The 26,609-nt window shown below is 28.5% G+C and overlaps 2 protein-coding genes across 3 annotated transcripts in view; both read left to right on the top strand.

Moving 5' to 3' along the window:
* LOC100207789 (nuclear pore complex protein Nup98-Nup96) overlaps positions 1 to 7,499 on the top strand; it is a 77,602-nt gene extending 70,103 nt beyond the window's left edge. For both annotated transcript variants that reach the window (XM_065813230.1, XM_065813229.1), the window contains exons 28-38: positions 359 to 495; positions 1,889 to 1,952; positions 2,115 to 2,299; positions 2,379 to 2,534; positions 2,636 to 2,774; positions 2,875 to 2,998; positions 3,071 to 3,159; positions 3,279 to 3,329; positions 6,554 to 6,657; positions 6,739 to 6,802; positions 6,974 to 7,499. In XM_065813230.1, coding sequence (XP_065669302.1) covers positions 359 to 495; positions 1,889 to 1,952; positions 2,115 to 2,299; positions 2,379 to 2,534; positions 2,636 to 2,774; positions 2,875 to 2,998; positions 3,071 to 3,159; positions 3,279 to 3,329; positions 6,554 to 6,657; positions 6,739 to 6,802; positions 6,974 to 7,153 — 1,293 coding nt within the window. In that variant the 3' untranslated portion in view covers positions 7,154 to 7,499. The remainder of the gene's footprint in view (positions 1 to 358; positions 496 to 1,888; positions 1,953 to 2,114; positions 2,300 to 2,378; positions 2,535 to 2,635; positions 2,775 to 2,874; positions 2,999 to 3,070; positions 3,160 to 3,278; positions 3,330 to 6,553; positions 6,658 to 6,738; positions 6,803 to 6,973) is intronic.
* Positions 7,500 to 9,997: 2,498 nt separating this feature from the next.
* On the top strand, positions 9,998 to 18,336 carry LOC100205289 (deoxynucleotidyltransferase terminal-interacting protein 2). Its single transcript, XM_065813228.1, has 2 exons — positions 9,998 to 10,136; positions 16,592 to 18,336. Exons 1-2 carry the CDS (start codon positions 10,052 to 10,054, stop codon positions 18,265 to 18,267), a joined length of 1,761 nt encoding a protein of 586 aa, XP_065669300.1. The 5' UTR covers positions 9,998 to 10,051; the 3' UTR covers positions 18,268 to 18,336.
* Positions 18,337 to 26,609: the final 8,273 nt, after the last annotated feature.

Genomic DNA, 26,609 nt, shown 5'->3' with positions numbered 1-26,609 from the left:
AATTTCTTATTATCTTGTTAAAAAAGATTTTGGTTATTCCGCATAATAAATATTGTTTATCTAAAACTTTACAAAAATCTTGCATTATCTTAATATTAAAAAAAACACTATAATTTTCCTTTTTTAATTAGTCATTAATAATTTTGTTTGAAACAAATTAAAACCCTTCAGCAAGGCATATTTGGTTTACAGAGTACATTAAAGTGCTGATAGCAGACTTCTTATTTTTAATATTGTTTTAATTACATCTCTAGTATAAAGATGTGTGTGTGTGTGTGTGTGTGTGTGTGTGTGTGTGTGTGTGTGTGTGTGTGTGTGTGTGTGTGTGTGTGTATATATATATATATATATATTATAGATCGATTTGTTCATGAATGTAAATCGTTTAAAGTTATATGTGTTAATGTCTGGTATGATGGTTTGGAAATCTAAAAAAAACATTATCAGTTTATGTGAAAAACTAAATTGGAAGAGAAGTCTTGCTTTGCATTTATGGTAATTTTTTTTTAATTTTATTACTGTATTCAACTTAATTGATATTACTGTTAACTAGTTAAGGTTGAGTGGGCTATTTCAGTTAAGGAAGCTTAAAGTTAAAGTATTACAAGGTTACAAGCAGTTAAAGTATTACAGGTTACAAGCAGCTGTAGAGCTAAGAATTAGGAAGCAAAGACAGAACATGAATAATGCCAATAGAGATTAATGTAGATGCTTGAAATTAAATTAGTGGTGCCTATAAATAATTACATTTAGAATATTTACAACCCTCAATTATTATATAATATTTTTTATCTAGTTGAAGCTTTTCTTTTCTTTCTTTTTTTTTTAATTGTTGCTGCAACCCTCTTTTTTATCATTATAATTCCAAATCATAAACAAGCAAAACTATTGGTTATACCTTATGTTATCACACAATACTATATACACACAATAAGTCTTTTTGTTTTGTTGTTGTTTTGTTTTTCCTGCAAGATTATTTTATCACTAAATGAAAAATAAAAACTTTGTTGTATTTTATACAAGAATGGAAAGGGGATTAATAGAGGTAGCAAATGAAATCAAGATAGAAGATACCTAAAGTAGAAACTAAGGATGGAACCTTGAGGTATTCCAGAGATTACTTGAAAAGAAAGAGATTGCTGTCTATCTAGGACCTAGGACAACTTTACTACTGCAATCAGAATGATTCAATAGATTTAATAACTTTTCCAAATACATCCCATGAAAAGAGAAAACTAGTATGCCAGACTTTGTTATAAGCTTTTTATTAAATTAAATTAGATTAAATTATGTTATCATGCACATATATTTAAGTTAACATTCAAATGATTTGTTTTATTTATTTACTTAACTTATTTACTATAAATAGAAAGATAAATATTTGCATCTAATTAGCATTTTTTTATCTAATTATTTTGACTTATATACATTTATAGTCTCAAAAAAATAAAATTTTAACACATGAAGTCATTATTGTAAAAGTCATTGATGATGTCATACTTTTATAGCTGCAGTCATTGATTGAGAGTTTGTGTATCTTGATTAACTTTTGTTATAGCAAAAAAACTTTGTTTAGTATTATTTTTTAAATAAATACAGTTTTAAATTATGTTTAAAAATCTTTTTCAAAATAATTTGAAAAGTTCTTGTTATAAATTATTAAAAATTAGTATAATTTTCAATGGTATTAAAAGTTATACTAATTTTCAATACCATTAAAAAAAAAAAAAAGTTTAACAAATACGAAATAAAAATAAAGCCCAAGTTTATCCAAAAAAAAACTGGGTTTTTGCCAAACCTGTGTGTGTATGATATAAATCTATATTTTGTGTATATATGCAGTACAGGTAATGCAATGCATGAAGATAATCTACATATAATATTATAGGTACTATTGTCCAGCCACAGCCACAATTAATGATGCTTTTAAAGAATACCAATATTCATTTAAGGTGTGTTTTAATTTTTTTTTAATCATTTTTTTTTAAACTTGTTATCATATTTTATTTTTATTGAGTTATTTTAACCTTTGAAGTTTTTGTTAATTTACATTGGTTTACTAATTTTTAGTAATTTCATTTCACGCATAAATAAAAGTGGATTTTTATTTTAAGGGGACTGAAACATATGGATCTTATTCGTCTTACCCTCATCCTACGTACCAAAAAAGTGATGAAGAAGGTACCTCAAAGGATATTTGTTATCATATTCTAAATCTTTATTGTAAACGAGAACATTTACTTGAAAAACTTTTAACACCCAATACCCATGTCAATAATATGGTCGACTATCATCTCAGGTAATTTTAAGTTATTCTTTTCTTTTTTTTTTTTCTTTTTTTAATTTCATATGAAGTTATTTATTGATTTTTTTTATAGTTGGCACCTTCAAAGAGTTTTAGAAAATCTTGGTTACACTCACTTAAATGATGATCGCCATGCTCTATTGCAATATAGTTATGCTGCACAACTAGAAAGTATTGGTTTATGGCAGTGGGCAGTTTTTGTTCTCATGCATTTGAGAGATAATGAAACGTAAAAACTTTGCAGATATTTTTTAGTAAAAAAAAGTTTTTTTGGCAAAAAGTATTTAATATTCTAAAATGTCTTCTTTTTTTTTCTTGTTTAATTTTTAGACGAGAGAGTTCTGTAAAACGCATTCTTTCAAGATACTGTTTAATAAATGAGAAGGAGGGTGATATGCAGTTCACAGAACAAGAGCAGATGATCATTAAAGATTTTCAAATACCTGAACATTGGATGCATGAAGCTAAGGTTAAATATTTGAACTGTTGGTCTGTCGTTTTTCTGTTTGTTTATAGTCATTTTTTTGTTAATTTTGTTTTTGTTGGAATTTATTGATTTTATTGATCAGGCACTACATGCAAAATACATTGGCAGAAGATATGAAGAAACTATTCATTTAATCAGAGCAGGGCATTGGGGATTAGCTCATGTTGCTGCCATAGATAATTTGGCAGCGGATGCAATTATTGAAGGTACACAATTTTAATAGTACTCTGTTATTTTTAAATGTTGAAAAATTAAAAATACTGATAAAAATTTTTAAGAGGATTATGAAAACTTGAAGAACATTTTGAAAGATTTGTGTTTACCTGAACGCTGTTGTACGATAAAAAACTGGAAACTTGGTGGACAAGTAATCTGTTATTAAATTCTTTTAGTTTATCATAAATTTTATTTGGTATCAAGGCATTATGTCATTATTTACATAAATAATATATAAATAGAATATTATTTTATTTGTGTTGTTTTTAGGTCTTTCTTGACTATATTTTGTTAAAAGAAAAGTTAAACCAGATACATATGGTAAGTTACTTTGGTCTAATAATGAAATAAAATATATAACTTGTTAAAACAAAGTTTCCTCAGAATGAGGTAATGGGTGATGCGGAAGTTATCGGACAAATCCTAATTTCATTATTTGAGCATAATAATTAGTTTTTGTGGTTTTATGCGTAGGCATAAATGTTCTATAAAATGTAAACTTTATTATTTGAAACACAATTATTTAAAATAAGGTTAAATGCAGCTGAACGAGAATTTTTTCGAAAGTGACTAAAAATGTTTTTTGTAAATAAACCTAATATTAAAAAAAAAAAAATCATTTTGAAAAGGAAGGATTTGCTCGAAGTACAATATATGATAACCTAAAAAGACTTGAAACTGTTCAATCGTTTTCTGATAGAAAGACTTGAAACTGTTCAATCGTTTTCTGATAGAAAGCACCCTGGTTGTCCGACATCCTGGACTAGAGAAAAGAAAGCCGAATTAACAAGACTTGTCAACAATCAAAAAGGGGTCAGTCAGAGAAAATAGGTATTAAATTCAGTGTAAACAATCGACAATTAGTCGTCAGTTAAAAAAAATGAATATTAAATATAGAAAACGTGAAAAGACTCCAAAATACACTATAGAACAACAAATAAAAGGCGAAGAAAAGAAGCAGGAAACTAGTTAACCAACTCTATAACACAAAATCACTTCTAGTCATTGATGACGAAAAATACTTTTGTTTTGCAGGGGACAACATGCCTGGAAATTCTGGATACTACACAAACAACAAAAAGACATGCCCAGAAAGTGTTCGTTTTATAGGAAAAGAGAAATTTCCCAAAAAATTATTAATGTGGATAGCCATATCTGACCGTGGTATGTCCGAGCCATTGTTTCGCACTTCCAAGGCTGTAGCGATCAATTCATCAATCTATATTAATGAATGTTTAGAAAAACGACTTCTTCCATTTATTCACAAGTATCATGGAGACTTTAACTATTTATTTTGGCCAGATTTAGCAAGTTCTCATTATTCTAAAGATTCTCTAAATTGGATGGACCAATATGTCTATTACGTTGATAAAGAATCCAATCCCCCAAATGTGCCTCAAGCTCGACCAATTAAAAATTTTTGGGGACATTTGCCACAGAAGGTTTACGAGGGAGATTGGCAAGCTTCAACAGAGCAAGTTTTGATTGATCGCATTAAACTAAAACTACAAGAAATTGATTTAAACTTTTTACAGTCGCATATGAAAGGCGTCAGAGCAAAATTGAGATCAGTTGCAGATGGTTGTGTTTTTTCATATAAAAAATAATATATTTTTATTAAAAGATAAATGCTTTATTTAAAAAAAATATAATAGTAGTTTGTTTTTTTATTTATAAATAAGTTATTGACGTTTTTATTTTGTCCGATAACTTCTGCATCACCCGTTAATGTTTAATGTCTTATTAAATGGTAATATTTTGTACTAAGTAATTGGTTATGCGGACTATGTAATAGGCAGTATATACTGTGTAGGGCAGTATTATATTTGGTTCTGGTTCTTACTATAAAGGATTTTAAAGGACCCATTTTAAAGTTTTTAGATAAGGACTTTTTACCCAAATTCTTAGTGCAGTCGCCTTGTTTGTGAAGTTCTTACCAAGGTCTTTGTATAGTTGCTTTATGTCAAGTATTTTAGAACTATGGGGTCCAGAGTTGTAATAATTTAATTTAACAATTTAAAAGACAAAGGCAACAGTATCATTGACTCTAGCAGTCATCATCCCTCAACCTAGGGGAGGTAAATACAATAAAAAAATAAAATTTTAAAATAAAATTTAAGATTATATTTAAAAAATTTTTAAATTCACAGTAGTATATGCTGAAATGTATTATATAATTTAAATGTTTAAATAAAATAGTTCACAAATAAAATTTTTATTAAAGCCTTATGAGTTCTTCCTAAAACAAAATAAATCTATAATAAAGTTCTCCAAATTTGGAAGAGAGAAGTCAATCTACGACTGCTAAAGTAACTTTCTTTACTGCAGTCTACCGTCGAGAAGAATTTTTTTTTTTTTTAATTTTATTTATATTTTTTTATTTTATTTACAACTCTTTCTAAAACACGAAACCTTGTTGCATGGAGACAACCTTGTTAAACAAGGTTGCTGCATGGAGACAACGTTGTTAATCAAGGTTGCTGCATGGAGACACTCTTGTTAAACAAGGTTGCTGCATGAAGACAACCTTGTTAAACAAGGTTGCTGCATGGAAACAACCTTGTTAAACAAGGTTGCTGCATGAAGACAACCTTGTTAAACAAGGTTGCTGCATGGAGACAACCTTGTTAAACAAGGTTGCTGCATGGAGAACCCAGGTTGAGCAGTACTTTTCAGTGGCATAGAGTAAATTTGAACGTCCTCTACCATTAATCTACTACAGCATAAAGTTGTTACCATCAAAATTAAAAGTTTTAGTTAAGTATAATAATGTTTACAAAAACATATAATAAATAATATCTATATTTCTGTGATATATTCTTTATGCTAATTTTTTTAAGTTTTAAGTCAGTTATTTTATTACAAATTTAATTTTTTCTTTCTAACGTTTAATGTATAAAAATATATTTTTTATATTTATATATCTTATATATAATTATAAAAAATATATGTATATATGTTTAATAATTTAATGTTGTTTTTTAATTCCACTTTTATCCTAGCAAAAAAAAATCTTTAGAAAGTAATTTTTTTGTTTAGCTGACAAAGTTAATATCGTATGCAGTATTTTTTTTTGTTTACCAATGATGTCATAAATTCAGTGCCGTGGCTAGTCGGTACGAGCCCACCACCCTCCCCCAAAAAAACTTTTTACTAGGGCCCTAAAATATTAAAAAACATGAAAACTTATTAGAAGTAAAATAAAGAACTGAATATAAATAAGTTGCTTACATGATAATAAAGTTATAAATAATCTAATTTGAAATACTTAAAAGGCGCTTTCGTAGCCCAGACGCCTGGAACGATTGCTCCATTACTCCATGCCACCGCACAGCCCTGTTTAGGAAAAGATTTACCAGAGGATATAGTTTTCAGAAATAACTTAAAATATGTGTCCTTAAAGTTCTTTATGAGTTGTTTTTAGTATATAATACCATATTCATTTCTGGGGTTAAGAATTTAATTTTAGATTTCCAAGTGCCAGTCTTTTTATTTATTTTTTGTTATATACTTTTAATTAAAATTAAAATTATTTAAATAATTAGAAAGATACAAATTTTACAATGTACCACTTGGAAGACATGGAGAATGAAATAGTGTCTTTGATAAATCGGATTAATATGATGAAAGTTGAAAATTCAAGAGAAAGGTAGTATTTTTTTTTTTTTTTTTTTTTTGTTATGACCTAATTTTTTTTCTTGGCATTAAATTAATTTCTTAAATCTTTTAGGCTATGCCAATCAGAAATGGCCCGTACATGCTCTAATATGCTAAAGATAATTTTCTCTTTAATGGTACTCAATTTTTTATCATTATGATGATGTCTACATGATTTTTGTTATTTGAATCATTTTTTAATGTAGTTTAAGAGGGCAGGTAAATGCGCGGTAAAGGAGATTTATGCTAAATAAATTTCAGCATAAGATGCAAAGTTAATGATTTTTGTATACTGAATTGCGTTTTAGAATTCGAGTGAAGATGATATCGATGACGAAAACCCAAAGTGGTCTTCTTTAAAAGTTGCGTCTTATGTTGTTGATTTACCTTTGCCGTCAGATTATTATTTAAAAGAACTACGCGAGTTACTTGCTAACTACACTCAAGAGATTGATAGTTCTCATTTTAACAACCACGAAGAAATTTAACCCTTTATTAACATTCAATAAATTGAATTCCAAATAAGAACATATAAGAAATTTAATTCTTGCTTTTTTGTAAAAACATTGTTGCTTAAAACGTTTTGTATTTTAAAAAAAATATTTTTATTGTACCATTTATTTTGTGTTAAGATTACACATTTATTGTGGGTCATTACACAATGCATAAGCAAAATTTAAAAAAATTTTGTCTTATTGCTTGATTACCCATTGTTTGATTACCCGAACATAAATCGAACAATGATAAGAAATAAAACATTATTTTTTGGTTAGAAAATGTAACTTTACAAAACAAGGGAAATTATTAATTGGGAAATATAACTTTAGATGAGAAGGGTTATTGATTGGAAAATATAACTTATATTTTTAAAGTTAAAATATTTTTCTTTAAGTTAACGATCGCTTTCGTGTTATGCATTCAAATGAAGCTTATTTAATAGCGTTTTTGTCTAATTTTTGGGGAGGTTGATAAATTTTGACTGGCAATGCTGGTTGACTAGTGTAAAGAGGTTTTCTAGTTTTTGTCGTAACATTTCTACTGAGTTAAAGACTTCACCAGATTGTATTGATAAGTATTTATAATTGGTTGGCATGCTAGGGCTTACAAATATAAATTTTTCCAAAGTATTTTTATAAATAAAAGTGAAGTTTATAAATAACTTCATTTGAAGATGTGATTGACACTCTTAGCTCGATAGTTGATAAAATTCCCTTTATCGTTTGATGTGGATAGTTAGAATCAGCGTACATATAACTAGTGATAAAGTCTAGTTTTTAAACTAAAGAAAATAGTTCAAAAAGTAGACTTTAGAGCCCTCATAAAAATAATAAGAAACCAATGTTAAAGTAATAAATTTCTTTAATCCTACACCAAAAAAAAGGTGATTTTCAAGTTATAGTCGGTTTTTTGACGAACTTAGTCGGGTATTAAATAAAAATCAGTCGAATGAATTTTAGTTTTGAGGCGGCCTCTGCTTAAGTGATTAGCATTTTTCTTCAACCTACACAAATCAGTTAGAAGAAGCACAATCAAAATAACTTTTTTTCCTCTATTACAATCTATAAGATAAAGATTTAAATAAACGAAGAAAAATTACAAGAGCAGGTATTGTTAAAATATAATAAATAAAGTTTAAGGAACGCGAAATAAAGTATAAAGAATGAGGTTTATATCTAATAAATAATAGTAACCTTACTTACACATTTGCCGATAAAACATCGAATTTATATAATATATCTAAAGAAAATTATGCTCATTTATTAAGAAACGCTATCACCTCAACATACAAAAAAATAGAAAAAATAAATAAAGACGGTAAACGCATCTTACAGAATCACGACGCTTTCAATAAAATAAACATTAACACATCTTCAAATTGTTTTATATAATTATTAGATCGTAAAAAAATCTTTACAACAATCCAACTGTACGTTTATTAAACCCTGCCAAAAATGAAACCACCAGAGTATATTGTGAAAACAACTTTTTGCAGTTTAACTTTAGTCTAAAAAATTTCTGCCAGAGCCAGATTCTGCATTTGTAATGATGATCAAGATTTCAATTTTTAGGTTTACTTATTTTAGAAATAACTATTTTTGGACATGCATATAGATGTTGAGAATTCTTAGGTATTAAGTTGATCTTACACTTAAGTATAAGACAAAGAACATTAAAAACATATACTTGAAAGTTTCAAGTATATGTTTTTAATGTTCTTTGTTGTTTTAATGTTCAAGTTGAAACGTATTAAGAACATTTATTTCATTCAAAAAAAAAAAACGCTTCACATTAAAATTTTGACTTTAGAATTAAAGTCGTATTGATACACAAAACTTATTGATTTGTACAGCCAACAAGTGTGGAGCCCGAAAGAACATTCTAAGTAGCTGAACTTTTAAAACTGAGCACGATTAAACGATAAAACAATTGATGCTTTGAGTTTTTTAGGATTTTTTCGGAAAGAAATACAACTCACGCATGTTTAGTATTCACGTTATTTTTCGTTGTGATTTTCATTTGTATTATGTAACGGTAACGTGTTATAAAATTTTCCGTAAGCTTATTTGTACAGAACAATCTTTGTTCTTTGAGATTGACAACAATAGCCACCCCCGGGGTCATATTTATAAAGTACGCGAACAATTTTGTCGCTTGGATTCAAGAAAATATAGTTTTTCTTTCCGAGTTGCTGACATGTGGAACAATATGACCTCGGATGCTATGAATATTAAAAATATTTTATCATTTAAAAATAAGATTAACTCTATTGGCTTAAACGAATATTTATTCTAAAAGGAACAACTATTTGTTTCTTTATAATTGTGTTTCTTTATAATATTTGTAATTTTATAACTTTGTTATTGGTTTTGTAGTGGTGCATTTTTTTGAATTTTTTTATGGGCACGCTGTTAGTGTCCATCTTTGTATGGGCCTTTAGAACATGTATTTGATGTTTCTAATAAATATCTATCTATCGATATGTGATCTATTCAATGAATTATTTTATAATTTCAATTATTCATTTTAATTAAGAAATGAATTATTTTAGTTGTATATGGATTAAATCAGTCATTTTTTAATGTTTAATGATTGTTTATTAGGATTTTCCGCTCCATCCCGACAAAATCGGATTTCCCGACAATCGGATTTCTCGGCCATTAAACGTTTTGATCGATTATCCGGGTTCCGTCAAATATATGTTTCCGAATGTGTAACGTAAATAGTGCACATGTTCTTCATCTTTAGTTCCAATGTTTTTAGTCTAACAATTAATTTAGGAGAGTATAATATAGCTAGTTTAAACAATAATAATAGTGATAATATAATAGCTAGTATAGTACAATATAGCTCTTTCTTTTTATAATTTCAGTGAAAATAAGTTAATTATGAGAAGAAGTACAAGAATCAAAAGTAAAGCGGAAGTTGGTCATGGAAATTCCCAATTGCAAAGTGAACAAATTGCAAAGAAAGGTATAGTATATAGGCTAAAGCGAGTCATGTTATTATGTGATTCTCCAGAGTTTATGTAATCTCAGTTGTTAGTTTTGCTCCAAATTTTTTTTATTGTCAAAATATTTTATTTCTAGTAGGTAATGAATATTATGAATAGTATGGAGTTGTAAGCAATTGTAGTTTTATTAGTTATTTATAGTTTCTTCATCATACGTTATCTTTTTATATCTTAAGATCCTTAAATAATCATTATTAATTAGCAAAAGATTGGCAAACATCTCTTAAATAGTGACTTTCGCTAGACAGTTATAATAGTTTTGGTTTTCACTTTTCCTTAAGTAACATCTTTGCATTCAAAATAGAGAACTTCAAAATAAAATTTTTCTATCCGTCTATCAATTTTTTACCAGAAAATACTCTATAATGGGCTTTATGTGACCTAATTTCACCTTGCTCCATTAGTTTGAGCTTTGAGGTAGTTTTGATTAAAACATTAATACTATTGGTACGATATTATTTAAGGTTAGATAACATAACTATATTACAAACTTTGAGTTAAAATAAACAAAAAACGAGTCATGTTGTTCACTATGGATTTAAATTTTTAATTTTTTTTAATTTTTAAGTACCAATATCATTTTTGGATAAGTTTTTACATCTAGTTAAAAAAAAAACGCACAATACAATATTCAAAAAAATAAAGTAATGCACCAAGACATCCAACATGATTTTGTGTGCTATATATTACCAAAAAAAAATTTTTCCAATATTAAGTTGGGTCTCAAAAGGAGCAAATTTCATAGTTTCAAAAAATTGTTTTTTAGTTTATTGTAAAAAACTAACGATTTTGAACAAAAATTTAAGAGGTTTTTTAAAGACATTTTTCAACAATATGTTCTTTAAGAAGATTTTATTAAAGAAAGATCAATATTTATGAAATCTCTGTAAAATTTTACTTCTTTTGAAACCCATCTTGATATACTTTGGGTGAATATTTTTGATAATAAATGGCACCCACCATGTCGCTGGGTGTCTTAGTGCATGACTTTTTTTTTTAAAGTTATAAAATAACTTTTTTTTTTTTTTTAAAGTTATTGTAAAAATACATCCAAAAATAAAATTGAATTTGAAAATTAAAAAAAAAGTTGAAAATTTATATCCCTATTGTACACTCAAAAAGAAACATTTATAAAAAAATTATAACAATGATTTCTTTTAATGTGTTCTATTTCGTAGCAATTTTATAGTAGCCTTCTTTGTGTCCTATGTTTTAAACCATTTAAGAAAAGTCAAGTTACTAGGTGTTTGAGATTAAAATATATATGCATATATATATACACTATTGAAGATTTATTCACATGGTACTAATATATTCTGCTCACAATTTTTAAATAAAAAAGTATAAAACTTATTTATTAACTTATAATAAATCTTACTTTTGTTATTTTCCTACTTTGCATTCATTTTTATTCACATTCAAAAAATAAGCAGCTATAGATGCTCCCTAGGCCATAGAGAGGCTGAGAGGGAGGCAAATACACAAGTTATAAACTTTTTGAAAATTATTTATTTTTGGATTCAGCTTCTTTGTGGAAAATAGGTAGCATGTAACTTTAAACTTGGTTGAAATACAAATATTTAAAAAAAATAAACCTCTTTACAAGATAAACTACTTCTTTCTTAAGATAATTTTGTACTTATAAAAAAATTCTGTTTTTGAAACTGCCCTCCAAGAAACTTATTGATGCGTGTTATCACTCCTATGACTTTTATCAGCTATTCTATTAACAGAACATAATTGATATAATCTCTTTAAATCAGTTTTTCACCACCTTAGTTGTCTGCTTTGTCTTAAAGAAGCATTTTGACAGAATTAAGGCATATGAAATTTTTTTTTTAAACATTTTGCTTTATTATATGTTTTTTTATCACTATTTCTGATTTTATATAAATGATAAGGTGTTTAACCTTTTTGTTTACTAGTTTATAATTAATTTTTTTTTTAATCTTTATATACTACTTTATATTTTTTTTAGAAATGAAATTATAAGTGAAAGTTTATTAATGAATTTATTAATATTTAAAAATGAAAATTAGAGTTTGAAGACTAATCTAATAATTCTTAAAAATTTAATATTAAAACTTTTCAGTTATGTAACACAATTACCTGTAAACATTTTTAAAACTTTTATAACACAATTACCTGTAAACATTTTTAAAACTTTTATAACACAATTACTTGTAAACATTTTTAAAACTTTTATAACACAACTACCTGTAAACATTTTTAAAACTTTTATAACACAATTACCTGTAAACATTTTTAAAACTTTTATAACACAATTACCTGTAAACATTTTTAAAACTTTTATAACACAATTACCTGTAAACATTTTTAAAACTTTTATAACACAATTACCTGTAAACATTTTTAAAACTTTTATAACACAATTACCTGTAAACATTTTTAAAAGTTAAACTCTAGTTATTTGCTTAAATTTTTCTTTTATTGTATCTTATTGCATCATTTATTATATCTTATTGCATCATTTATTATATCTTATAGCATCATTTTTATAAAGATGCACAGTGGAGTATTTGTGACAAAACCGCTAAAAAATATTTTTTGGATTTTTTTTCAATTTATTAGTTTGAAACAGTATTTTATCAAAATTAATTGTTTAATTTAAAAAAAAAAGAATTTTGAAAAGTAATTTATTTTCAAGAAGATCACACAAGATATTAAGATCAGTTACTCACTTGTCAAGTCTTCATACTGATATCATCATGACTGCTTCTATTTAAAAAAAAGTTTTTTGTGCCATTTTGATCTAGAACAATAATGTATGGGTCTGAACTCAATAGCAGTCTATTTAATATGTCTGTATTGCAGTAGATACAAGAAAATTGTCGGCTAAAATTGTGTTTGTACTGCTGAAAGTGTTTATTTTGGGCTTCACCTGCCTCCTCAGATAACTGGCTAATAGGGAGGGTTGCATGAGTTTTTACTTTGATGTCATGCATCAAAGCTTTATGCATGGTTGGAGACATGGGACATCAACCATACAGATAAATATTTTAGCAGTTTTATGAGCAAAAGCATCAGTTTTATATCCGCTTGAAATGACTTTAAGAATAACATGTAAACATTTTACCAAGTTATTTGTGAAGATAATTCTAGGTGTGAAAAAAATCTTCATTGTTATATTGTCGTATTGCCATCATTTGTTTCCTGAACCCTGCTTAAAGTATATCCACTTGAAGCCCTAATACTTCTTTGAAGGATGTTTGTATTTTCTTCTTTGCTTCTTTGGCAACTTTTTCCTTGTCTGATTGAGTTTGCCTCTTTTGTAAAGGCATTTTATAAGCTAAATGAAGAAGCAATTTGAAGAAGCGGGTCCTTGCATGAATAATCAAGAGTCCAAATGAGAAGACTTCTGTATTGATATGCTCTTTTTAAATGAATTTAAATCTTTTGATGTTTCTCCACAAATTTGCTCCTTAGTAGTTGTAGTACCAGTTGCAGCATTGCACGCTTTACTTTTTGTCACTAATAAAATTTATTTGAATGGGTGTGCACCTTGTACCATGCAGAACCTTGGAAAAGAGATGACTAGGTTTTGGCATATAATTTTTCCTGTTCACCATTAACTTTAACAATCATTCTCAAAATTACTTAAGAATTTTGAAAAATATTTGTAGCATATTGTTATGAAATGTTTGCTTAAATTTTGCTTGTTGCACTCCATCACAGTCCAATTTTGATATTAAAACCATATTTTTGGTTGCTTTTTTATTAACTTATTAAATTATAAACTTTTGGAATATATAAGTAAAAAAATAGCACTTTATGGCATTTAATGTTTGTATTTTTTTATATTTTGAGTAATAAAAATAACATTGAATGTTGTTGTTATTATTCAAAATATAACAAAAATACAAACATTAAATATGCCATAAAAAGCTTTTTTTATACATATATATTTCACCATTTTCAAAATAAACCATTTGAATTTTAAGTAAAATAACTACTATATTTTATTTAAACATTATTGTTTAAAATAAGTTAAACAATTTTTTTAAAGAAAACAGATTCTTAAAGAAAAAGCATTTTTCTTTAAGAATCTTACAAAGCGTCTTAACGTAAATATTATTGTTTATAAATCTGACTGTACTAGACATCCCTGAATCCCCGTTTGTTAAATTACAAGAAAACGAGCGAGTCGTACACCACTGGTTCACAGGCTAAAAAAAGTCAGACAAAATATTGTCAGCGTAACATCACTTTAAAAATTATTATCAATAGTAAAAGTTAAATAAACAGATTTGCTAATATTTAAATCAAGATTTTGAAATTAAAATAACAGTAAATACGATCAGGCTTGTGGAGCCGAAAGTTTTTTTAAGGCTCAGCTCTGGCTCCCATACTTTATGAACAAAAACCACAAATTTTGGAATATTTTTTTGATCACATTTGCCAACCCAAATCTAAACCAATTACAGAAATTCATTTTTAACCAACTTTCATGATTACAAGGTTAATGTATTATTTTATTTATTTTTTATCTATTTATTTGAATTTTCATGCTATATTTTTCTATACAATGTTCTTACATTCAAAGATATCGTTGGCGTAGCAAACAATATCTTTGGATGTAATGTTCAAAAGACGTCCAAAACGTTCTAAAGATGTTAAAAACACTCCAATGACGTTTAAAAGACTCAATATAAAAAATCAATATAAAATCAAACATCAATATAACAATGTAATATAAAGGAATATATGTAATACTGTAAGAATGTTTTCATATATACTTGACATTTTTTTTTTTTTTTTTTTTTGTTATAAAGCATAGAAGTTGCAAGAAATTCTATTAAAGGATATTATTTTGCAAGAAATTATTGCAACAATTTAAATCTTCCTATATTTATGAACAGTAATGTACTCGATGAATCATCTACCCTTCATCTTTTAGGATTAACTCTTACTTACGATCTTTTTGGAAACCATATATCAAATCTGTTGCAAAATTAGCATCTGCTAATGTTGCATATCTTTATTGAGCTCTACACTTTCTTACTCCGGATTTTATTCTCTATTTCTAAATCTCAAATCCAACCTTGTATGGAATACTGTTGTCATATCTGGGCCGGATCTTCTAATGATGCCCTTTCTCTTTTAGACAAGGTGCAAAAAAGCATTGTAAAAATAGTTGGACTTGCTCTTGCAGTCAACCATTATCACATTGTTAAAATGTTGCTTCTCTTTCTTTTTTCTACAAATAATATAATGGACACTGCTCTAAAGAGCTAGAGTCTCTTGTGCCATCTAATAAAAATTCATTCTCATGTTTTGCGCCATTCAATTAAGTTTCATTCTTTTTCTCTGACTGTTAAATGCTTATGTTTTTTATTCAAATTGTTATTTGAATATAAGACTTAAAACTATTTTGTTAATTTTTAAAGTATTATGCGATTCAATATGTGTAAATAAGTTATGCAATTTTGATTAAAAATTGTTTTAAGTATTTAAACATTTAATTACTAATTATTTAAAAGATTAGTAACTACTAGAATTAAATTTACTAAAATATAGTAAATAAATGTTTAAAATACTTTTAATAATTTCAATAATTATTTACAAATAGAGTGGTAATTGCAACAAAAGCGTTTATTAAATTTTTAAACTAACATAGTTTTCTTATCTTAACTAAAGTAGCATTGTTACGTCCACCGGTTATATTTGTGTGTTCAAAGGTATACTTTAAATCAACTCCTTACCTTCGCATAAAACTAAACAAGATAAACACAAACTATTAAATTTAGATAAACACAAATGATTAAAATGATGATTAAGAAAATGATGGTTAAAAATCATCGTCGCGGCACTGGTTTTAATTAGGGGAGGAGGAGGGGTATCTCAAAAACATAATTTGCCATAATTAGAAGTTTAATTTTTCAAAACTGAACAATACGATAACAATAGCTGGAATAACAAGTGTCACAAATTCTCGATTTTTTTTTCTCACGAAAATTCAAACAACAATGCCACATTCTGAATAAAATTTGGCAGGAAAAGCAAGGAGAATTTTCTATGATGTAATCTAATGAAGCAATTATCTAGCTTGAAAATAACAACATTAATAAGATTTTTATCCTAACCTAATTTTTTGGCTTTTGAGCAGTTTTGTTATACAAATACTCCACTGTGCGACAGTTCAAATAATAATTTTTAAAAATACTAAATTTACAAATATTTCTGGTTTTTCAGCGTTTTATTAATCACTTTATTAATTCCAAATTAGGTATTTGATAACAAAATAATTAGTTTAGAATTTTAGATTTCTAATATTGAAATTTTTTTAAAGTTAATACATATTTTAGGTCTTCAAAGTTAAAAGTTAAAATATAAATCTGGAAATCAACTTTAGTACAGTTGCAGTTACTGCTAATTACAGTAATTTTTTTTTTAGATTTGAGTCAAAGTGCATTTAATGCACCACCTGATGCACCAACTAATCTTTCTGATGCAGATGAAAAATTGACCTCTCACAATGATTTGATTGAGAATACAGTGTCACATCAAGTCCAATCATGTTTAAAGAATAATTATTCTTCTGATGAAGAGAACAGCACTGAGCTTAAATCAAACTCGATTTCTACTAAAAAGTCTAAAGCTAAAAAGAAAACCACAATTCAAATAAAAAAGTCTAGTAAAAATAGTGTAAAGCTGAAACAAAAATTCTTAAATTTTATTGAAACCGATCCTAGCTCAGAAAAAGAAATATGTAAAACTGACTGTTTAAATAGCAGCCCTGTGACCTTTATTCCAATAGTATCAACTCAAGTTAAAACAACTGAAAGCATTAATCAACTGGAGTTAAACGAAAATGATATTTTTGTCGATATAATACCATTAGTAATTGAAAAACCTCTAGAATTTACAAAAGAAAAATTAACTGAAAGCAAAGAGAGTGAGATGTTAGAAAGTGAAGATTTGCAATTGGAAAATCTCAAAGATTCAGTGAAGTCAGAATCAAAGATTCAGAGTAGTTTTAATCAATCACCTAAGCTAAGCAATAAAAAAATTAATGCTGAACAAACATTAAACGCATTGAAAGAAAAGCCGCAAAAGGTTATTTTGTCTGTTTCTGAGTTTAATAATAATCAATCAAAAATTAGTATGAATTCGAATAAATCGTGTGAAAATTTTGAAAACAATAACGAAACTCGTTTAAAAATAAACAAAAAAATCCAAGACGACGACATATGTTTAAAACCAGTAATTGTTGCTGAAAATTGTTGTCAGAGTGCAGAGTTGTCTCTACTTAATAACAGTCCTAAAAAATCCCAAAAGAAATATGTATCTTTGAATCCATTGAATTATGTTCAAATTAATATTGATAACAATAGCGATTTAACGAAAGACGCTGCTGGTTTTAAAGCTAATTCGTTTTTGAAGAATTTGCTGCATAATCCTACAAAATCACATTTACCTCATGAGAAGATGGACGTATGTGGATTAGATAAAGTGTTATTAGATCCAGCTCCTGATACTCTAAGTAAGTGTGGTCTTACATCCTCCATACAATATAGTATTGGTGTTTCAAGTTCGAATTTCTATAATGGTTTGACGAGAGAGAAAAAACAAAAAAACGGTGTTGAGGCGGTTATGGAAAAGAGTGTTCTCACAAGTGATTTAGAGAAAAGAGTTTGTGCTCCCAAAATGTTTGAATCTAAACATTCGAAACAGGTGAAACGAAAAAAAATTGCAGAAGAAACGGCTGGTAAAGGTTGGTATAACTTGCCAAAAACAGAGGTAACAGAAGAGATCAAAAGAGATTTGCAAATAATAAAAATGAGAGGGGTATTAGACGGCAAGCATCATTACAAACGCAATGATTCAAATAAATTACCGAAATATTTCCAGATTGGAACTATTGTTGAAGGAGCTCACGAATTCTACAATTCTAGAGTGCCTAATAAAAAACGAAAAGCAACAATTGTCGACGAGCTTCTTAATGATGCTGAATTTCGACGCAAAAATAAAAAGAACTTTCTTCAACTTCAAAAAAAAAAAATGAGTGGAGGAAAAAAATTTTACAAACAAAAAATAAATAAATCTAAGCCGACTTGGGCAAGAACTTAATTAAATTTAAATACCGAATAAAACATGTATCAAGGTTTTTTGATTTTTAAATAAATCCTATTTACGCGATTTTTTTAAATAAAACCCGCCACCTATATACGCAATTTTTAAAATAAATCCATGACTTACGTGCGAGATGTGCACTGTGTAATCTATTTTTTATTTCATGTACGACTTAATTTTGAACGGAGAAAAATAAGAAATAATATGCGCATTAAGGAATATTTCTAGAGGTCAGCAAAAACAAAATTATGGGTCTCAAAAGAATGCAAAATGTACGCTATTACCAAATTAAAAAGACTTTTTATTCGTGTTAACTGAGGTATGTGAAATATTTTGAATTATTTTTAATATTTAACTGTACCTAAACTTGTCAAATTTTATCTTTGAGTAATAAAAAAAAAGCGTTGTAAAATCCGCTCAAATACAATTATCTAAAACCAGGTAAATACGTAAAACCAGGTTAAATGCTCAGTGCAGAAATAAATTGTTAGGAAAAGTTTTTAGATCTTTAAAAAGTGATTTTATACAAATATCCAAAAAGTGAATTTAAATGGACGAAAATAATTAAATATTATATGATCCTGTTATATACAAGATCTTATGTGCTGAATTGTAAGTACTTTAAAAATAACTTTTTTCAATTAACGAGTGAGATGTGTATGGTCGAAAATTTCCGGGGAATTTTTTAAAATTTGTTATTGCAATAATCTTATAGTTTTATAAAATGTATTACATACAACAGTGTACTGAATACTATCTATGCTTTGAGTCAAGTTCTTTAACAAATTTAAAAATGAATAAAATATCAAAAACTATAAAACAAAAAACCATCGTTACCAAGTTCTCTAAACCTATCATTCACTAATATTCGTGGTCTTCAAAGTAACTTTTCTTCTGTTGAGTCTTATCTCTTTCAAAGTTCACCAGACTTACTTGCTCTTTGTGAGACTAATTTAGTTCAGGAATCTCACCTGGTGATCTTAGTGTTGATGGTTATCTTCGTTTAATTCGTTAAGAGTCCTGTAGCCACTTGTTTGGGCTTGGCATTTACATTCGCAAGAATTCGCCCATTTGTCGGGAAACTAGGTTTGAATCCACGGACTATTATTTTATGTGCTTTCGTTTAGCACCACTTCACTCTACCGCCTTTCTCTTCGTTCTATATCGCTCTCCTTCATCTCAAGACTGCACTCTTTTCGATGTTATTTCTAATCATATTAACCAAGCCCTCTTTCTTTATCCATCAGCCAATATTGTTGTTGTGGTTGACTTAAATGCCCATCACACTGAATGGCTTGGCTCTAGTGTCAGTGACTCTGCAGGCATTAAAGCCCACAACTTTTGCATCTCTCAATCCCTAACTCAAGTATTTAACTTTCTAACTCGCTTTCCAGACAACCCAAATCATTTACTTTCTCTATTCGACTTATGTCTTGTTTCTGATCCTAGTCAGTGCTCAGTTTCTCCACATTCACCCTTAGGTGCTTCTGATCACGGTTTGATCTCTCTAAAACTAATATCTCATTCTTCTTCATCATCTAAATCCCCCTATTATCGTACCTCTTACAACTACCTTAAAGCTGACTGGGACTCTTTCCGTGATTTTCTTTGTGATGGCCCTTGGGTAGAAATCTTTCATCTTCCTGTTGACAAATGTGCTTCTTTCATAACTTTGTGGATTCAGGCTGGCATGGAATCTTTTATTCCCTCTCGACAATTCCAGGTCAAGCCTCACTCCTCTCCATGGTTTTCCTCGCATTGTGCTGCTGCAATTGCCAATTAAAACCGTTACTTCTATATCTATCAGCAAAATAATTCTCCAGAAAACAGACGTCTGTTTATCACTGCTAGAAACAATTGTAAAAAGGCTTTGTCTAACGCCAAAACCCGCTATTCTCAGGTCATGAAATCTCGTATCTCACCTCAAAAATTAGGCTCTCGTGACTTCTGGAGAATCTTTATTAATATCAATAATAAAGGGCAAATCTTTAATTCCACCTCTCTTGTATGGTTCAGACTTTGTCACCTCACCTAAAGACAAAGCTGAATTGTTTGCTAAGAACTTTTCATCAATATTATCTCTTGATTCCAATAGTTGCGTTCTACCTGATATAGTTGTCAAATAGGTTGATCCATTGCTTGACATTCGTATCACTCCAGCTTCTGTATCTAAAGCGATTTCCTGCTTAGACTCTTCTACAGCTTGTGGCCCGGACAACATACCTGTTATTGTCTTGCAGAAGTGTTCTCCGTAGCTATCGTCTATACTTTCAAAACTATTCAACAAGTGCTTATCAGTCTTGTTTTCCAGCCTGCTGGAAAGCGGCATCTGTTATACCTATTTTCAAAAATTGTGGAGAGCGATCCGATTTGTCTAACTATAGTCCTATTAGTCTTCTTCCTATCATAATCAAGGTTTTTGAATCTTTAATTAACAAACACTTAATCTCTTATCTTAAATCTAATAACTTACTTTCTGATCATCAATATGGATTTCGATCTTCTCGTTCTGTAGCTGATTTGCTAATAGTAATAACCGATAGGTTTTATCATGCATTAGATAAAGGTGGAGAGGTTAAGGCCATCGCTCTTGATTTTTCTAAAGCTTTTAATAAAGTTTGGCATGCTGGTCTTCTCCATAAGCTTTCTTCTTACGGTGTATCTGGTAACATCTTTAAGATTATTGAATCCTTACTTTCCAATCGTAGTATAAAATTTGTCCTCGATGGACAGCTCTCTTCTTCTTATTCTATATCTTCAGGGGTTCCTCAAGGTTCGATCCTTGGCCCTATACTCTTTACTTCATCTTTTCTCTTCCAGTAACTTACAACTCTAATTAGTGGTTCTTGCAGTCTTGTTGGAAGCGAAGGTTTAAAAAAAAAAAAAAAAATTATTCCTTTGTTTCAAAAGTATACGTTTTATCATCGTAGTATTTGGGTATTCATTAAATATTTTAACATAAAATATGAAACCAAAAAGATAAAAGCCACAAGTGAAAAATGCACATCTTTTAGTCAAATTTCTATTGTCGATTTAAGGTATAAGACCCCTCAAAAAAATTTTTTATAAGAAAAATCTTTTTAACAAAAACACAAAAAATATCCTGAGAAACTACAACATAACAGAATTCTAAGTAATGCAAAATAAATTCATTAGTTGCCATGGTTACCAAGCAAAATGGCAGACATCCAAAAATGCTTAGGTAACTCGCGGCCATTCTAATTCTCAGTAACCGAAAGCTTATAGAATATGATTTTTTGGCATATGATTAACAACATAGTAATCTACAAACTGAACTAAAATTGTTCTAAAAAACAAAGTATTTAAGTTATGCTGATTTTTTCATAAGGGAATTTTTAAAGCATTTTTGTGAACTAAATCTTCTACAAATCAAAAACTACAAACATTATTGTAAAACTTTTAGTTCCAATTTTACAACTAGATGCAATAAACATTTGATAAAAATTTCATGCAAATCTGACATACGTTTAATGAGATAGAACGGCCGGGAGGTTAAAAATTAACAACTTGAGAAAAAAGTAGTTAAATACTACATTAACAATTTTACCAAATAATAATGTCAAATACTCAATTTAAAATCTGTTATTTATAAGAACAAGAACCAGGATCATATAAACAACCTTCTTGGTCATTCTCTGCGTCATCTTTTTTTTTTTTGCATCTACGAATAACTTGTCGTCGCTTTTTAGATGTTGGTCGATTTTGATACTCTGCGAAAACTAAACGCTTTTTGTTCATGGTTGAACAGCCTTGAAGTGTATATATACCAGGAATCATATTCAATTTTTCAAATAAAAGTGTACTTGCTTTTCTTTCAATATTAAAATTTGAAACAGCATCATATACACTTAACTCCGTCAACGATACATACTTTGTTTTAAGTATGCGCTGCCATATCATTCCATTAAAACTTTTATTCTGGTTTTGCATCTTACCATGACGGCATTTTTTTTGAGAGTTCTTCTTGAGATAGATTGATATATATATATAGGCTTCATATGACTGATGACTGAGATTGGAAGACCAGCACTTGGCTTGTAAGCAGATGTTGAATTAGCTTTGTCCTGTTTATAATGACACCAACTATGTATGATACCATCAGGGCAATAAGCATGCCAATTATTTTCAGCTGATGATGCAACATGGAACAATGTTGCAAGTATGGCCTTTTTCATACCTTCTAACATGTGATTCAAAAAAATCTGGACAAACTTCCCGCCAATTTTTTCTCCGCGTAATTTTATCAATTTTGATTGGTTCGCACGCCATTTTGTAGAGAATTAAATTCTCTACAAAACTCATTAATTTTATACTGAGCAACAAATTTGAAATGATGAAAAAAGTTATTTCGAAACAAGATGACGTAAGAAAGCGAGTGTACGAGTTTATTGAAATTAACCCAGAACTTTCCAAAAACGCAATTGTAAAACATTTTATGATGGAAAGTATTCCAAGATCTACGCTCTACAATATTCTAAAACGAAAAGACAGCAACATATTACCCGAACGACAAGTTGGAAGCGGTAGGAAAGCAGTTAAGATGACAAAAAAGAAGACCAAACAATTGGAAAAAAAAATCGACCATCAACATGGAATCAGTCAACGTTCTCTTGCTAAAAAGTTCATTGCAATCAATCATACATATGCAAAAAAATAAAGCAGAAGACAATCATTCATTATCATAAAAAAATTAAGGCTCCAAAAAGAACTCCTGAACAACAATCTCTTGTTCGTCCAAAGTGCTCTAAATTGGTTGAAATTTTTCGAAAAAAACAAGTGATCATTGACGATGAATCATATGTTGGATTAAGTAATAGTAATATTTCAGGAAACAGTGGATTTTATTCATCAGATGTTACTACGACACCAAATGATGTTAAATTAAAAAGAAAATCAAAATTTGAACAAAAATTATTGGTTTGGGTTGCAATTTCTCCAAAGGGATTGTCAAAGCATTATGTTGCACCTTCCGGTCAAGCTGTCAATGAAAATGTGTACATAGACAAGTGTTTGCTCCCATTTATAGAGACTGTTCATAAAGATGATGAAATAGTTTTTTGGCCTGACCTTGCATCATCTCACTACTAAAAAAAAGTTCAAGAATTTTTGAGGTTCAAAAATGTCGAATATGTGCCCAGAAGTCAAAATATTGCAAACGTACCAGAATTGCGACCTATTAAAGATTTTTGGAATGAAATCAAGAGAGCAGTATATGCTAATTGTTGGGAAGCTAAAAATTTGATCCAACTGAGGAATCGTATCAACTACTGCTTCAAACATGTCTACATTGAGCCCGTACATCGACTTGGTAAGGAGAGTTTTACAAGAGTTGATACAGTTCGTAGACAAGGAATGGAAAATTTGTAATTTTTTGTAATATTACTCTATGAACATTGCTCTTTTTGAAACATCGTTCAAAACTTAAAAAATAAGTCATCTTTCTAAAAATATTTTAGAATTTAATTTGTCCAGATTTCTTGGAATCACATGTTAATTCATTGGCATTTCGCCTGCCAACAATTCTATAGTAGTTTTGTTGGTGGTCAATAATAGCATTCGTTAAATTGTCTTTGCCTCCAATTCCTTTAACGGTTTTTTTCATAGTTTTTGATCTACTACAGACTCGTTTCTGTACACTCGTCCAATACACTCCAACTTACACATTGTTATACCAGGATAAGTATCCTTAACATAAGAATAGCTTTTACAATCGCCAGCACCATAATAGCTAACATACCTTAGTTTATTTTGTGAAAAAAAAACGACTAAATATTCTTTGTGCGTAATTACTTCCATGCCAGGAGCAGAGCCACGATAATTTAATTTAAATACATGTGATGACTTTCAAGCTTCAAATGCGCAAGGTTTATTTTCTTTAAGTTTTAATTTTAGACTACATGCTTTGTATGACTGACTCATTGACTCGCAATCAAGGATTTTAACTGTGTCCGTTGATATTACTGTAACAACTCCATTTAATGAAGAAAACCCACGACGTTGCCAACTACCATCAGCTGATACTATTCTATTATTCACATCAAAAGTTTTTTTCCTAGAGCTGTCTTTGAAGTATAAAATTCAATTTTTTCATTGCAGTTATAACTGCTCTATAGAGCACCAAATATTTAACATTGTGAAGTCTGGTCATCAATGTGCATTATGCCAATACAAATTGTCTGAAGACTGCTGCGAAATTCTTGATAAATTGCAAGATCTGGAATCTTCTTTTGCTGGTGATGTCAAAATGTCACTTATTCACATTGCTGGTTATGTTACACAAAATGATAAAGAACGAATTGATCATGAACTTTTAGATCAAACAACGTTCTATTATCAGAAATATGGTCAGTTTTCTAAACTTTTGGATTGTGATGGATTAAAAATTCCAACTGATAATTCGTGCCAATGGACATTTTTTTGTTTTTTAATTTTTCAAATAACTGAAGATCATGTTTGTCGAAAATCTTTAAGTAGAATTTTTATGATTATATCAGACTATTATTTATCGGATATGGAAGAACATCATCGTAAAATATTAGGCAACATTTTTTTAAAAAATCTATGCACCATTGTCACTCTAAGATCTGGCAAAAGCCTGCACTAAAGGTTTTAAAAATCTCTTAAAAGTTTGCTTAATTGTCTACTACTTATAATATATATAGTATACTATTTTATAAAAGATTTATAAAAGTTTTATATAGTGGTTTGCTTGTTTGCAGATTTTGTTAACAATTTTAAATAAAATTTATCTAATATTCTTTGTTTGGTTTAATAACATTTCTACTCAGTATAAGAAAATATCAATTTTTGTATTTTAGATGTTAAAGTCAAAACTAAAGATGAAATTATATAACTATGTAAATGTGTGAAATTTTAAATTAGAAAAAATTTCTTCGCATTTTATTAACATTGTTTATTACTTAAGATAATTTTTCTTACTGATATATTACTGATTTGGGGATACATGTATGAAAGTGCTGCTACATTTACTAATTTATATATAACATGTAAGAGAATGCTGCAATATATATATATATATATATATATATATATATATATATATATATATATATATATATTATATATATATATATATATATATATATATATATATATATATATATATATATATATATATATATATATATATATATTAGAGATGGGAAACGAACCGAACCCGAACCGAACGAACCGAACTAGAACCTTATCTACGACAGAACCGAACCGAACCCGAACTTTAGTTGTTACTAAACCGAACCGAACCCGAACTTTAAAACTGTTGTGAACGAACCGAATCAAACCAACTGTTCTTGCCCTAACCAAGCTAAATAGAGGCTTGAAAAAGTGAAAATTTTGCAATTCACACATCACTACAATACATAACATGCTACATTACCTAATGTGTAACATACATAACATAATTCATTACCTAATGTATAACATACCACGAGTTTAGAATTATTTTGTTCTATCTCTCATATTAAGTGTTGGAAGAAAATGAGTTAGTAATTTTAGTAATTAATAATTACTTTTAAAATATATTTTAATTTTTAAATTTCTTCTAAATAATTTGTTTAAATCAAAATTATTTAAAGCATAAGTTATTATTTCTTTAAAAACTAGCTAAAATTTTAAGTAATTTTTACTTTTAGAAAAAAATGAAAAATTTTCTCCCAACGTTTAAAATGGGAAATAGAACAAAATAATTCTAACCTCGCGATAAGTCTACAATTCATAACATTACCAACCAAAATGGAAATGTTGTTTCTAAACATTTGCAATATTGAGGTGTTGTTAATGTTCTGAGTTTTTATTCATATCTTAGTAATTAATGATTGCAATAATTACATAATATTGTAGTAATAGTGAGTAACAGTAAATTAACTCGTAAATGGACTAAAAAAGTGTTGGAGAAATTGATAACAGACGGAGCGGCTCGCTTAGTACCTGCATCATGGACAAAGAGTGAATGCTGGACACGCTTCCGTTGCGTTGAAGTTGGGGATGAGGTTTGTAGCTATACTTACTGCATATAAAATTATTTAGTTTTATAAATATTTCAATAAATCAATAATCACCTGCATCTCTCAGGCATTGCATATTGCACACAATGCCAAACTGAGCAGCATTAAGGTTTGATAATTAATTGAATATCAAATGCTAAATAGAGTCAATTGACCTTAGTTATAATACACTTTATTTGATTTTTGTATTACTGTGAGTAATCATGTTATGATTAACAGGTTGTCAAGGAGTTTGCCGTTTGTAAGCAGTGTGGATTATGGTTGTCAGTGCCAATTGGTCATACTACAACTTTA

Source organism: Hydra vulgaris, chromosome 12 (genome assembly GCF_038396675.1).
Source record: "Hydra vulgaris chromosome 12, alternate assembly HydraT2T_AEP".
In the NCBI taxonomy this organism is placed as follows: Eukaryota; Metazoa; Cnidaria; class Hydrozoa; order Anthoathecata; family Hydridae; genus Hydra; species Hydra vulgaris.
The sequence above is the reverse complement of the archived record's forward strand: the minus strand, read 5'-3'. Positions and strand labels throughout refer to the sequence as shown.

Bases quoted from the DNA above. Each gene is read 5' to 3' on its own strand.
- LOC100205289 (XM_065813228.1), top strand. From the start codon at position 10,052: ATGAGAAGAAGTACAAGAATCAAAAGTAAAGCGGAAGTTGGTCATGGA. The intron at 10,137-16,591 runs GTATAGTATATA...TTTTTTTTTTAG, and splicing joins TGAACAAATTGCAAAGAAAG to ATTTGAGTCAAAGTGCATTT.